The sequence below is a fragment of the Psammomys obesus genome, unplaced genomic scaffold, assembly GCF_907164565.1.
Source record: "Psammomys obesus unplaced genomic scaffold, mPsaObe1.curated_primary_1811, whole genome shotgun sequence".
Taxonomy (NCBI): domain Eukaryota; kingdom Metazoa; phylum Chordata; class Mammalia; order Rodentia; family Muridae; genus Psammomys; species Psammomys obesus.
The window spans coordinates 8,742,140-8,755,944 of record NW_026588752.1 but is presented as its reverse complement, the minus strand read 5'-3'; the positions used below and the strand labels follow the sequence as shown (position 1 = coordinate 8,755,944).

At 48.1% G+C, this 13,805-nt stretch overlaps 1 protein-coding gene across 1 annotated transcript; it reads right to left on the bottom strand.

Annotated features, from left to right (window-relative positions):
* Positions 1 to 2,474: 2,474 nt before the first annotated feature.
* Positions 2,475 to 9,212, bottom strand: Bod1 (biorientation of chromosomes in cell division 1). Its single transcript, XM_055604808.1, has 4 exons — positions 8,814 to 9,212; positions 6,338 to 6,462; positions 4,001 to 4,197; positions 2,475 to 3,175 (listed from the first exon to the last, which is right to left on the bottom strand). Exons 1-3 carry the CDS (start codon positions 9,210 to 9,212, stop codon positions 4,002 to 4,004), a joined length of 720 nt encoding a protein of 239 aa, XP_055460783.1. The 3' UTR covers positions 2,475 to 3,175; position 4,001.
* Between the last annotated feature and the right edge of the window lie 4,593 nt (positions 9,213 to 13,805).

Below are 13,805 nucleotides of genomic sequence, written 5' to 3'. Positions count from 1 at the left end.
GTCCTTGTAAGGGACTCTGGCGGAGTCCAGAGACGTGCATTCTCAGCATGGAGGCATTGAACAGGCGTGTGAACCATGTGGTTAGTCCATCACGACAGGTCAGATCACCGGCCTTGGGGAAGATGGCCTGAAATGGCACTGACTAATGTACCTGAGGCTCTGACCTGTGGATCTGGAGAGAGCTACCTCCGAACACTGCCTCTGGGAATCAGTGTCCACTGGCCTTCTGGAATGATTTGGTGGAGCCCCAGCTCACAGTGCTGGTGAGGAGCACAGAGCATGTTAGAACCTGCTGAGTTTTGAGTCAGTGAAGGACAAGATAGTGAAAAAAAGCACGGCTAACCCCCCTCTATAGAAGCCACAAATTGTACTGAGCACCTACAGTTGGAACAACTGGTTCCAGGAGCTCATTGGCTGGATCAGTATCAAGCTAATGACTGGAAACATGACAGGAACTAAGGTCTCCCACAGCAACCTCAGGCATTAGTCCAGACAAGGGAAGTGAGCTTCAGAGAGACCACTACTCTGATGTCCCTGACTTAACCAGGCCCACCCTGCTTAAATCTTAATGTTTCCCAGTGTTGGTCGTGTCTTGTGGGCCCCATGCTCCACTCAGCTTTGCGACGGCTTATCCACATAGGGAGGGATGCCTAACTTGCTTGTGGTCCCTGGCAATTCATGTCTTGCTGAAGAATGAAAACAGGAGTTGTTGGGGGGAGGATAGGGGTGAATATGAACAAAATACATTGTAGGACATTCTCAAAGGATTAATTAAAATAGTAAAAAGAATGAATAAGGCAATGAATAGGGTGTTTAGTAGGTGAAATGGTTTTGGTGGACTAACCTTCCTTGGGGAAGAATGAAGATCTTGGAATGTGATTTTCTCTAAGGTCTTGAGACGAACCCAAAGGACTGGGTTGTCTAAACAGCTCTGACTGGCAGCCTGCTCCTAAGACAGTAGTCCTTCCTGTCCAAGCCTTGCAGGGCTGTCTTGACTACACCTCCAGCAATTTGAAGGCACCCACCTGGGGACACGGCACTTCTTCCCTGCTGATGCAGCTAGGAGTCAAAGCCCCTCTTCTGTTCTAAGAGAAGAGATGAGGCTACAGCCTCTTCAAACCGTCAAAGCCCTGGGTCTTCTGAACTTGGCCTTACTGAGTCTTAGTGGCAAAATGTGGTGACAGAACTGTGGAGACTCCAAGCTCCCAGCAACTCTCAAACTCTGGGCATCTGATCAGGTCTTCCTCAGTAGCAAAATAAACAACTTGAGAGAACTCCTATCAAAACCTACCTGCTTAAAAACACAAAATTGGGTAAATCTGAAGGTAGGGATTTCCTGAGCTCTTCAATTCTGCCTTTTTTCAGTTGGTCGGGGTCAGTGTGGGACAGCTAGAAAGGCCAGTGTGAAATAGGTGCAGTCTCAGGAAGTCCCAAGGTCTGTGGTCTTACAGAAAAGCCTCCCTGGGGAGTGCAGGATGGCAGGGTGGAAAACCATGGCCTGTCCCTAGCTGCTGAGAACTTTGGTTCCCATCCTGACTGCCAAGGCCAGCAACCTGTTCCATGGAGACGACACTGCACTGGGAAGGGGAAAACAGACCACACCTCTGAGGTCACTTTCACTGGTGCTGAGGGCGGGGCCACCTTGCTGCACACACCTTGATGAGTTCTCGGCAGGCAGCAAAGTCCTCTGAGGACTTTGTGGTAAAGCTGGAAGGGAAACATTCCTTTTGGTGGAGAAACAACCAGCTGGGTCAAATTCTATTAGCTCTGGGTTGGGCATGGAGCTCAGCTGTACGGCATGTGCTCAGCAGGTACGAGATGCTGGGTTCTAACCCCCTCACCCCCGTACCACAAAACCTCCAAACCCAAACCCAAGAAGTTAGACCAACTTGTCAGCAGCATGCTCACTATGAGCAGGGACTCTTAGCGTGAAGCAATCTTTGTGACATCACCTGGGAGCTTGTGAGATACAAACTTTTGGGCTGTTGAGTAAAGCTGTTTGCCACCAAGCTTGATGACCTGAGTTGAACCACCGGGACCCACACTGTAGGAGAACCAATATCCTCAAATTGTCTTCTGACCTCGACACAAGCAACCTGTCACCTTCTCACCCGACCCCATGCCAGGCCAACAACTAATGTATTAAAAACAGAAAAGGAAAAGAAACACAAACCTCACGCTCCCCAGAACATTGAATGGTAACCCCCACCTCCCCCTGCTCTGCCCTGAGAGACTCAGGGGAGTACTGGTATTCATCCAAGCTTGAGATGCATCAGAACATTCAAGACATGGCCTACTCCTGACCAGCTGCACCGTCCAGCCTGAGCCGGGGTACTTCTAAGTTCCAGCCCTTCGTCCCCATCAAGTCACCTGCCATACACAGAGACGGCAGGCAGGCAGAGAAAAGGGAGTCACCTCCACGGACAGAGGCCCTACAGTTCTGTTGAAATTTTAGGAAAAGATCATCAAATGACTTTACTGTAAAACATCTTATTTATTAGCAGTTGTTTCTCAAAAACACAAACACAAGAACTGAGCACCACATCCCAGAGTGACTTGCCCCTGTGGACAGGGAGGTGCTAGGACAGAGGCTGTCGGGCTTTCCTTGTACCCCGAGTCTCGGCTTCCTCACTCACTCCAGGGCTCCAATGCTACCTCTGACAAGAGAAAGGAAACTGCTAAATCCCAAACACAGGTCACAACCACCTTAAGGCTACTGATGCTAACTGCTGCACATTGCAGCCTGTAACTCTACCAACAACATCAAAGCCACCGTCAAACAGCTGCTCCCAATGACCCTTGCTGTCCTAACCCGCTGGCCTCCAGCCTGCCTCCTGCATACCGCAGAGCACAGGTGCTAACACCCACATGCAGGGGCTGTGTTCAAGTATAAAGGTTTGTTCAGGACAGCCCAGGTCATCACTGTAGTGCTTAAACCTCTGTAGTGTCTACTGGGGTCACACCCTTGACAGACTAGTCAAAAGGCAGTACAATGCGTGAGCAAGTATGGACAACTGTCCCACCACCACACTTGCTCTCCATCCATATGGACATCACCCCAGTCAAGGCCAGATTCTTGACATCAGTAGTGGCATGGTCGACTAAACTTATATTCATATGAAACAGGAATCCATTTCTTCATTAAATGGAGCTTTCCAAAGGTATCAGGCATATTCTATAAAAAAATAATAATAGTCGTGTCAAAATCCTATTTTTGATAAGGGCCTACATTCATTAACCATATATTCCTTAAAAATGAACAATGAAATGAAAGAGATTTAAAATAAATGTTTACAGTCCATGATAGATCAAGGACCTCTCCCAAGGGGCACAAGAAGACAGCCCCACTTGCAGTGCCTTGCAGCAGCCAGTGCTCTTGCGACCTTCAGTCACCCATGTTCAAAGGCCTTGGTCAACTGCCCCTACCCAAGTTACTAGTAACAGCGTCTTAATGATTCCCAGGAGAGCACTAGCAGCAGAGTACTCCCCAGGGGTGTGAAATGGCAGGCTGCTCGTACAGTGGCTCCCCAAACGTGCCACCGCATTCACCTCCAGCTAATTTTAAGTTAGATTAAACCTCAAACCTGAGACAAAGGGAAGAGAATTGCACGGTAACTAACTGCTGCAGCATGGAAATACAGAGCTCACTTGAGACAGCACTTGGGGTGCTACTTGCTTTCCTATGAAAATGTCAACCAGTGATGGGGGAGCGCCATGTGGATGCAATTTCAGAGCCTCCCTCCGCATGAGGCCCCTGTGTAAACCAGTTGCCAAGTGGTTCCTATGAGGTTTCCCCTGTTGACTTGCTTGGCTCTGTTACAGGGCACGCTTGCTAAGACGGGAGTGTGCTAGTCCTGAGTTCAGTGAGATGGCTCATCACGGGTGGGCTCCACTCCCAGCGCTCTTCTGAATCAGTGTGAAACATGACTTCTAATCCCAGCTTGCCCGTTTCTAACCATTTCACACATGGGTCAGCCAGAGATAAAGATGGTGTACAAACCTTAGGAAGCGTCTTGGGATGGCACTGGAGGGTCCTGGCTCTCAGGTTCTGGAGGGGGAGCTGGCACAGCTTCTTTCTTCTGGGCGGCCAGGAACTCATGGATTGCTCGCTCTATCTGTGGCCTGAAGATGTGGTTTAGTTTGGGGTCCACCACCTGAGAGATGATCCTGTCCACTCCTGCTTCCAACATGCCTGACCTGTGGAGACAAACCACTGTTATTTAGTTCTTGAGAGTTCTCCTTTGCACCAAAAAGATCCAAGTGCCATCTGAGAGGCCAGCAGCAAATGCCCATTTTCCCCAGAGTTTAGGCTGTTGGTCTTTCATTTGAAGGGATTCACAGCTGCCTGCTACCTACCATTTCTAACGCAGCCTCAACTTTGTACAAAACAGCCAAACAAAGCTGAGCAGCTGCACAGGCCAACACATGTGACAAAGAACAAGAAAGAGCCTGGCCACAGGTGCAGAGCGACAACTGCAGCCATAGCGTCAAAGGCAGCAAGCCTTTGTTTTGCCTCTGTTTTCTTCAGCACTCATACTTAGCAGCCAGAACAGCAGCAACTCAAACCTCCAACACAAACCAGGCGACAGATGTTTGTGAGGACTGGTGAGACACATAACAACTCTGGCTCTCAATAAACGGTAGCGACTGGTCCCTACTTTCTTAGACCTCTGAGCCAGCAGAGCTCACCTTGAGAAAGGAAGCGAGACTGCACAGACCAGGAAAGACAGTGTGGGTGGCATTAGATGCCGCACGATGCCGCACTCCCCTAAGGCACAGGGAGCTTTACGTGGGTGGTGATTTTCTGTACTTACAAGATTCCAACCACAGTGGCCACAGGACACCCAGGGAGTGCTAGATTATCCACAAAAACCCTATTTTTAAAAACTTTTAAATTTCAAAATCACTGTATAGTCAAAAGTTGCAAGGAAATATACAAGGAGCCTCATACACCCTACCCTACCTAATACACTATAGTGTCAAAACTAGGAAGATGGTACAATCCAGACTGTAGCGTGTGACCTGCGTTCACACAGCCTGTGTTGTGTAGCTGTAACAAAATAACTGAGGCTGGGAAACACGGAAAGAGGTAGACTTGGCTCATGATGTTAATAACTAGACAGTCCAAACAGCACAGTGCCAGCCAGAGGGTGCTGCTGAAGGTCCCTATCTGAAGTACAACTCAATGGTGAGCGTGCACATGCCAAGTGGGACTGCCTAGTGAGAAAATGGCTGAACTCACCCTCTTTCTTCCTTTCTTTTTCCCTTCCTTCCTTCCTTCCTTTCTTTCTTTCTCTTTCTTTTCTTGCCTTCCTTCCATCCTTCTTTCTTTTTCTTTCTCTCTCTCTGAGAAGGTCCCACTGTGTAGCTGAGGCTGGTCTGGAATTCACTACATATCCATGCCTGCCTGGTTCTCCTAATCTTCCTACCTCAGCCTCCCAAATGCTAGGATGACAGGAGTGTAGCATCACATTTGGCTGATATAACAAGTGATTCTCAAAGAACTAACACAGTGCCACGGGGGAGACGGCCCCATGGTCGCAACACCTTCTGCCACCTGCCTCCACAATGCCTCACTGGGATCAGCGTCTACCATACGAGCCCCTAGGGGCTATAGCATGACTGTACTACTTGAGTTGCTTAGGGTATGCACCAGCACAACTAAGATCCTGGGCAGCATCATGAGAGGCCCTGCGCTTCGGCTTTCCAAGGCCAACTCCCTCCACATCCTGGGCAGTCACCACTGGCCAGCATCTCTCCACTGTTAGCAAGTGCAGTCAGATCTCAGCCTGCCAAGATTTGCTTTTCTCACCACAGTTCCCTGATGGCTCTATGTTAGAGGCCCACTCCATGAACTTTTGTTCAACAATTTAGTGGAGTATCCAGTGCCGAGCATGAGCCTTTGTGCTAAAAGCTAAAATGGATCGGAACAGATCAGAACCTGCTCTAGCAAAGGTTCAGTTTGTTTCTGTAAGAACAATGTCTTACAAGACATCTTCCTGCAAACTGTCACCACATTTCGGCAATCATGGTCACAGGACACACAGAACTCACTTTCTACACCTAAATGCTGTCATCTTGGTATAAAACTCACTCTCACGTTCAGATTACACTGAAGCTCCAGAGAACGGGGAACAAGTCTCAGAATCCGGAAGACCTTCCAGAGCTGCCACTGATGCACACATCTAGGAGGCACCCAGATCGGAGCAGCAGGCACTCCAGGGCTCTGCTCCCGTTCCCCTTGATGCACAAGACAGCAGATGGCTACAAAGCACCACGCACCAGGACCCCCACGAACTGCTGTCAGCCTGTGTGGCATCATGCTGGGACCACTTACTGAACCACACTCTGCCTCAGCCCATTTCGCAACTGGTTCTTGTTCATTGCAGGATTCCATTCCTGTTTGTCCAGATGTGTTGACACAAAATTATCCACCTTCTGCCTCAGGTTCTGGTAAGCTGGCTAAGACATTCAGAAGAAGAGACCATGTTAGTGTATGTGACAGTGTCGGAGCAGTGAGCCACTTAGAACACTGCTTTTCTTTCTTTTTTCTTTTTTTTTTTTTTTTTTTAAGAGAGACAGGGTTTCTGTGTGGACCCTGGCTATCTTGGAACTTGATTTGTAAACCAGGCTGACCTTGAACTAACAGAGATCTTCCTGCCTCTGCCTTCCAATTGCTGGGACAAAAGGCAGCATTTCAAAGAAACACATTTTCTCATTTAGACCACTTCCACCTGACCTCAGAACTCACTCTGTGGTACAGCAGCTATGAATCAACAGTCAGCTGGGTGCCTGCCTTGCGGCGGCCAGACAGAGTGTAGGGCATTACCTATATAAATCAATCTATTTTTAAAGAAACTACAGAAGGGAGAGCCTATTAGCATTATCTTCGTCTAGACATCAGACTTTCAAGCTCAGAGGAGTAAGCAAAGGGTCCCTCTTGTTGTGGATATAAACATGTTTTTGTTTTAATCCCAGGCGTGGGATGTGGGACTGATTCAGATGGTCCACAGCAGCAAACTATTTGCCTTGTTCGAGCTCTGAGAGGAGATCTTTGCCAGCTGCAGAGTTTAAATCAGAGGACTCTGGAGAGAGAATATGCCAGAGCCCAGAGAGTGTGGAGAAAGAACAAGGGGGCTGCTGCTGCTTCCTGCCTGTGGCTCCTGGTTGCTGTTATTGCAGTGAGACAAGAAGCTGGAGATGTCCTGAAATGAGGATTGGACTGGCTCCAAGGAACCCTACGATCCTAACCAGCAGGAAACAGCTAAGAGAACTGTGCTCCTGTCCCACTAACTCTTTTGCTCTCCTACCTAGTGTTGGGGTATTACAAGGAATAGAGATGGAAAAGGAGAAAGAGATATAAAAAAACATAAATAAAATAGTTTTTTAAAGTACGACAACCCCCTCTGGTTGCAACGTGACTGAGGACTGGTACAGGCTGTTTCTGTGAAGGAACTGGGTTCTAGGACAAGCTCTGATTTTTTTTTTTCTTCATCCTGACTTCTGAGTTTCAATAATTTCCATCCCTAAAATGCAAACATTCCTACCCGCTTGATTCACAGTGAGTGTTTACAGCAATACACCAAGGAAAGCCCCTCCAAATGAAAGGGCCACCCAAGCCTCAGCACCTGTCACTACAGCTAAAGCCAAGGAAGCTCTGGGAAGAATTTCCAGGCAAAGCTGTGACTCTCAAGGGAGCCTGAGGCTCTTACTCTCAGTGCTCCCACCTGCTTGAGAACAAGACTAGGAAATTACCCAGTGAGTGCAAGAAATGAATGTTCTGACCCCAGCCTCCTCTCCTACTGGGGGCAGATAATACCTCCTTCGCCCTACCAATGCTGAGCACTGAGTCCGGCAGGACTGACTGAACTGAGGCTGTGTGGTCAGGCATGGCTCTGACAACACAAAATGAGAATATGTAGCAGAAAGGATGGCCTACCCGTGCAGCTTGTTGCCTAAAATGTGTGTATGGAGGGCAGACCTAAGCCCACATCAAAGCCTTAAGGCAGGCCCAGGCAGCCTGCAGCTGACAACCAAGCCCCCCTCCCCTTTGAGGCCTATCTGGCTCAGCTGGCTTGGGTGATCTACAGCCCTAACAGCATGAGGAGCAACCACTACCCTAGGGAGCCCTCCTAGTCAGCAAAGGGCTCCTAACTCCACAACCCTAATCTTGGCAATCGAGCTTGTAAAGGGAAAAGGAAACGTTCTGCCTACACCTTTTCTAAGTAAGGTGAACTAGCGTTTTTACTGAAGAGACTGGCCTTCGGCACTGGATCTAACATTGGCTTTACCTCCCTCTAAATTAGTTACAGGGTACGAAATAAGGGTGCTGACTCCACAGCTTATCCCATTTGACCTCATACAAGTCTGCAAATCATTCAGCTGGAAAAAGGTAAGAACTATTAACGTGTCATCCAATTCATTCCGTGCTTAAAATCACCTCCCCTGGTGGGGGGGGGGGAGGGGTGGTAAACCTCAGAGAAACGGTGGCGCTTCTAATGCACTCTGCTTTTCCCGATCGATGAAAAAAAAAACAAAAAAAACCACAAGTTTCTTTGGTCTGGAAGGGAGTTATATGCGTGTAGCCCTAAGTTCCGAAAGCGGCTGGACTAAAAAAAAAAAAAAAAAAAATCACAGCTGGAAGGGAAGGGCTAGAGTGGCGCTCAGGTGTGCCCTGCTCAGTAGGAGCTGGTACTGCCCCGCGGGGCGCGTCCCTGCGGAGGCTCCCGAGATACCGTTGGTTTTACTCCCCGGCTCTGGCACATCAAAGCAGCGGGGTGGGCAGACCCCAGGGACCCCCGCCGCCCGGGTACCTTGGTGTCCACGTCGGCCAGGCAGTCCCGGCGGAAGCTGTCAAACAGGCCACGGCTCTTGAGCTGTTCCACTATGAGGGCGATGAGCTGCGGGTCTCCCGGGGGCAGCGAAGCAGGATTGACTGGGCCGCCTGCCCCACTCGAGCCTGCCGCCGGGCCCGTAGCCTGGGCCCCCGCGCCTGCTCCCGCACCGTCCGCCATGGCCGCGCCCCGCGTCCGCGCCGGGCCCCGCGCTCGGCTGCTCCTCCGGGAGCCGCGGGCCGCGCTGCGCAGACACGGAGGCCCCCACGGAGGCGGCGGCGACGGAGGCGGCAGGGTGGGAGGCGGCGGGGCACTCGGCGCTCCACACTCGCTGCGCTGCTGGCGCTCGTCTAATAGCGTCATCGATGGCCTTTGCATTGTGGGACGGTTGGTTTCCTAGAGCCATCGCCCAAGTTCTTATAGACTGGGTCTGGCCGTTGGAAACTACAACTCCCGGCAGGCTATTGGCTCGCTCTCGTTAGTTTGCGGGACTACATGGGAATTGTAGGCTCGAGCCAGGTGGCTTGAACGTAGTCTGTCACTGCAGCCCTCCTAAATCAGACCTCCCTTCCAGTGCGGGACAGTTGCCTACAGAGCTGATTGAAAGATTACGAGTCTATACTTTAAAGACTGTGATTCAGTAGCTCTGTTTCTATGCCTGGCAGCCCAGCAGCCTGTGCTTTTGACATGCGCTCCACTCCCACGACCTCCTTGAACAGTATGATCTGGGAAATTTGGTTAACAATGGGTTAATCATATTGTTTAACAAAATTAACTTTACGTTTATTTTGTGTGGCAGGAAGGAGCGGTGGAGCGTGCTACAGCGCTTGTAACAACCTATAGCACCCTCGTCTGTCTCTCCTTCCTGTAATGTAGGTGGTAAGACCGAATTCGCATCCTTAAGTTCAGGGGCAAGTTCCTTTACCCGCTGAGCTATGTAGCCCACCTTTTAGTCTATTCAAAAATTTGTACCCATCTGCCTTGATTTTTAATAGCAGTGCAGATTCATTTTATAAATTAATAAAAATAACAACAATAAAACGAAAAGTTGCGTTGTGGATTTTCTATTTAATATTCAATGTCAGCATTACTAATGGTAGAGCTAGTAAGTCGAATGTGCCAGGTGTAATAATGCTGCACTCTTTAAACACGTTCACAGCTATCTGAAAGCCAGCACTACTGTTTCTTTCTGCAGAAGCAGAAATGGAAGCACAGAAGTAACAATTACCTTGGTCATAAACCTAGATGCAGGAGAGTAGGATTTGAACTCGGGCTTCCTGTGTTCCAGCGTTTAACCTAAAATAACCACAGTCATGAGAGCTAGCTATCATTTTACAACAAGTAAAATACTACCCTGGCCTTTGCAGTCTGCACTGAATTCCTCACTGTTGCCACTATAGAAATAAGTTCAGAATTGCAAAGTGTGACCATGCTCCAGCTGAAGTGTCTGGACAAGGCAAACTTTACTCTTGATCAACAGTGTTTGCTGGAGTGGGAAGGGGCAGGGGAGTGAACACGGACAGGAAATATAAGTATTTAGGCACCTGGTTCTGGGTTGCCTGGCAACCTATGATGTCATCATGTGTCTTTGGCCAGTGGCCACACCTGGCAGGTGTGGTTACTTTGCTCTTTAAAAGGATCAACCCACTACTTTATCTCTCTCTTGTTCTCTATTGCCCTCTTGCCCTCTCCCCTTTTTCTGTTAGGGCGCCGCCTTTCTTCTCTCTTCATCTCCATCTAATAAACCTCTTTCATATAAGATCTGTTGTGTGCCTCATCATTGTCTCGATTGGTCCTAACAGAAAGTGAATTTGGTTTTTACTCTAAGGAAAGTGATGGCTGTGTCTTTTCCATTGGCTAGGGTCCAAAAACACAATGTTATTCTGTTGCTTAAAAGAATTTGTGCATAAGAAATAGAGGAGGAAGGGAAAAGAGGTCAATGCACCAAGGGATAAAGGCCATCAACTTTCTTTGTGTAAATAAAGATTTTCCTAGGTGGAAAGGATTCTAACTTCTGCAAGTATAACAAGGTGAGGGAGACAGAAAGATCTTATTCTTTCTTCTAAACACAAGTTTTATATATTTTATAGGAAAGATCGCATTTGATATTTCTAACATGTCTCTGTCCTTTCCTCTTATTCCTTGGCTGATTATCAACTCAACTTCCCCAGCTCTAGGCACTTCATCTGCTGTACTTAGTCCTCATCGCACATGAACACTGAAAAGGATGTGAGTACATTTTACAATACCCTTGGCTCCTGGAAAGATACAGAGTAGGCAGTGAGCCAAGATGCGCTCACCCAGCATTTACTACGAAAGAGAGCTTAAATTAGACCACAAAACAAGTGGCCACTTTTAGTTCTTAACTCCCCTAACATCAGCCCAGCCAGTCTCAAAGGTTAGACTAATCACATTCTCTCATAAAAAATTACAACCCTTTGGGGTATCTTAAGTCTACTATTGGTCTACTGTTGACCCATGCTGACCTTTCACATTTAGTTCTAAGCAAGTCCCATTAGGGATAGCTCAACCCTGCCCCTCAATTTTAGGCACACCATATCTTATTCATTCCTCACAAAAACTTTATGGCCCCAGGCCTAATTTGACTTATCGTTGAGCCAGACTCTTATAGTAATTGTTGTAACTGGAAGTAAATAATTCATAGGTTAATTGGCCATCCTACCCCCTGAAATCCACCCAAAGTGTAAGCTTCAGAGTAGAAACCACAGCTCAGCACAACACTTGGCCAAGAGTCTCTGTCTGTGTCCTGGTTGTTGAAGAGTGTAACCATCTTGGCAGAAATGAAGATATTCTAAAGAGACTTTTGCCCTGCACTTGGACTATCAGAACAGTGAACCAATGGTTCCCGGGGGGGGGGGTCTCCAAAGAAGCTCATGCTTGCAGAGAGAGTGAACTGAAGTCTGGGACCAGCCAGAGGGAAAGCTTGTCTCCTAGGAGGAGATGCCACACCATCCTGACCACATTGAGGACCACCTTGCAGGAGACACTAAATACATCCCAGCTTGACCAGCTTGATCATGCATACCTCTTGCCCTCTGTCTAAGCCTGCACCTCATGTTAGGTCTCTGGTGCAGTCTTTCCAACATGCTCACATTGACTAACTCTTTCTCTGCTTTCCAACATGTCTCATTGGTTGGCCATTTGCAGGTGAGTAGGTGGGTGGGCCTGGCTTGTTAGGGTTGCCAGGGCCCAGGCTCTGACTCTAATAACTCCAGTAACTGTTTGAGCAGACTGTATGTGGATAGGAACATGTTTATTCACTATCTTCATTGCTCTGTAGTGACACTATGACCACAGCAACTCTTAAATGGGGCTGGTTTACAGTTCAAAGCTTTAGTCCCTATTGTCATGGTAGGAAGCATGGTGGCATGCAGGCAAATGTGGTACTGGAGAAGGGGCTGAGAGTTCTACATCTGGATCTGCAAGCAGCAGAAACATTGAGCCACTAGGCCTCGCTTGAGTTATCTGAGACCTCAAATCCTGCCCCCAGTGACACACTTCCTCCAACAAAGCCACAACTATTCCAAAAAGGCCATGCCTCCTAAGAGCCTATGAGCCTATGGGGGCCATTTTCTTTCAAACCACCACCATCACCATCTTTAAAAAGTTCCAGTATAGCAGGAAATGCTCGGACAATCTGCCATGACCTAGTAGGAAAGTGATGCTGGACAGAGGTTCACATCTCACCCTGTGTTTTGGCTCTTGGAACTCTGGGCCAAGATGGGGTGCAGCTCCCAATGCCCTGTACGCTGGCCTTTGCAATTTCTATAAACCAGATGTGTTGAGGATTGAGACTAAGAATGAAGGCGATTAAAAGTATGGGAGATCTAATGTTAATCCAAGCCTCTGGCACTCCTCTGCTACCATATGACGTGTAGTGTGCAGCGATGATCATCAGGGGGCGCCATTGCTGTATTTATAGCCCATTGCATTTGGACCGGGACAGTACAGTTTTAACTTTGATCTAAGTAGTAATCTAATTTTTGGTGTCCTTTAGATAGCTGCTGTTGAGTCTTAGTATTAAAACTTTTCAGACCTGTCATGGGCAAAGCCCTGGGTCAGATCTTCAGCACTGAAATAAACAAAATCACTTTTCTTAACAGTTGCCCTAAACTCAGTATATTTACACATGTTAGAATCTGGATATTTACATAAAAGCCTGGGATGAGGTAGAACCTAAATCTAGACCTTGCAGAAACTGGAAATGGGATTGGTGAATTTTTCCCACTGGCGGCTCCCATCATCCTGTGGATGACAGGTCTTTGGGAAATCAACAGGGCCAGTTCTCTAGGATGGTCGAGAGGCTTAGCAGTCCTTAAAATCCCTTTCAGCAACATTCCAGACCCTTAGCAAATGTTTAATAAATAACATGGACTTTACACTGTCTTGGACTTTATACTAGGGTTAGGACTTGGGTAAGGGGGCTCTTGGATTGACATTACCTTCTCCACTAGCCTCAAATTCCACTAAGCCAGGACTGCCCTAGCACCTGCAAAGCCTGGCTGGGAGAAGCTCACAGTAAATGGGATGGAGGAACAGAAAGAATGAGTGAATGGATGGGAAATTTGCTCTTTTAAATAAAAGATTTCATAAGAGTTTGTGTGCAGGGTTTGGCTAATGCCCTGGGACAAATGTCAGCATTCGGAGGGGGTGGGTGCAGTCCAAAGATTTGTCTGTCGGGTGTCTCGGAACTGGACTAAGAGGCTGGACAGGAAGAAAGCCCAAAGGTGAGAAGAGGGGTTATCTCAGTAAGACTTTTCCTTCTCCCAGCATGAGATTCCTGAGGAAATTCCCATTTCTTTGGGGTTCATTGTTTCAGTAGTCCAATAGTCAGACTGTGTGGGACACAAGTGTCTCTAGGGTATTTTTATTTCTGGCAGTTACACAGAAGTCATCCTTTAACAGCGAAGGCAAGAAACCACGCTCCTGTTAGGGTGCGCGGGCGCGCGC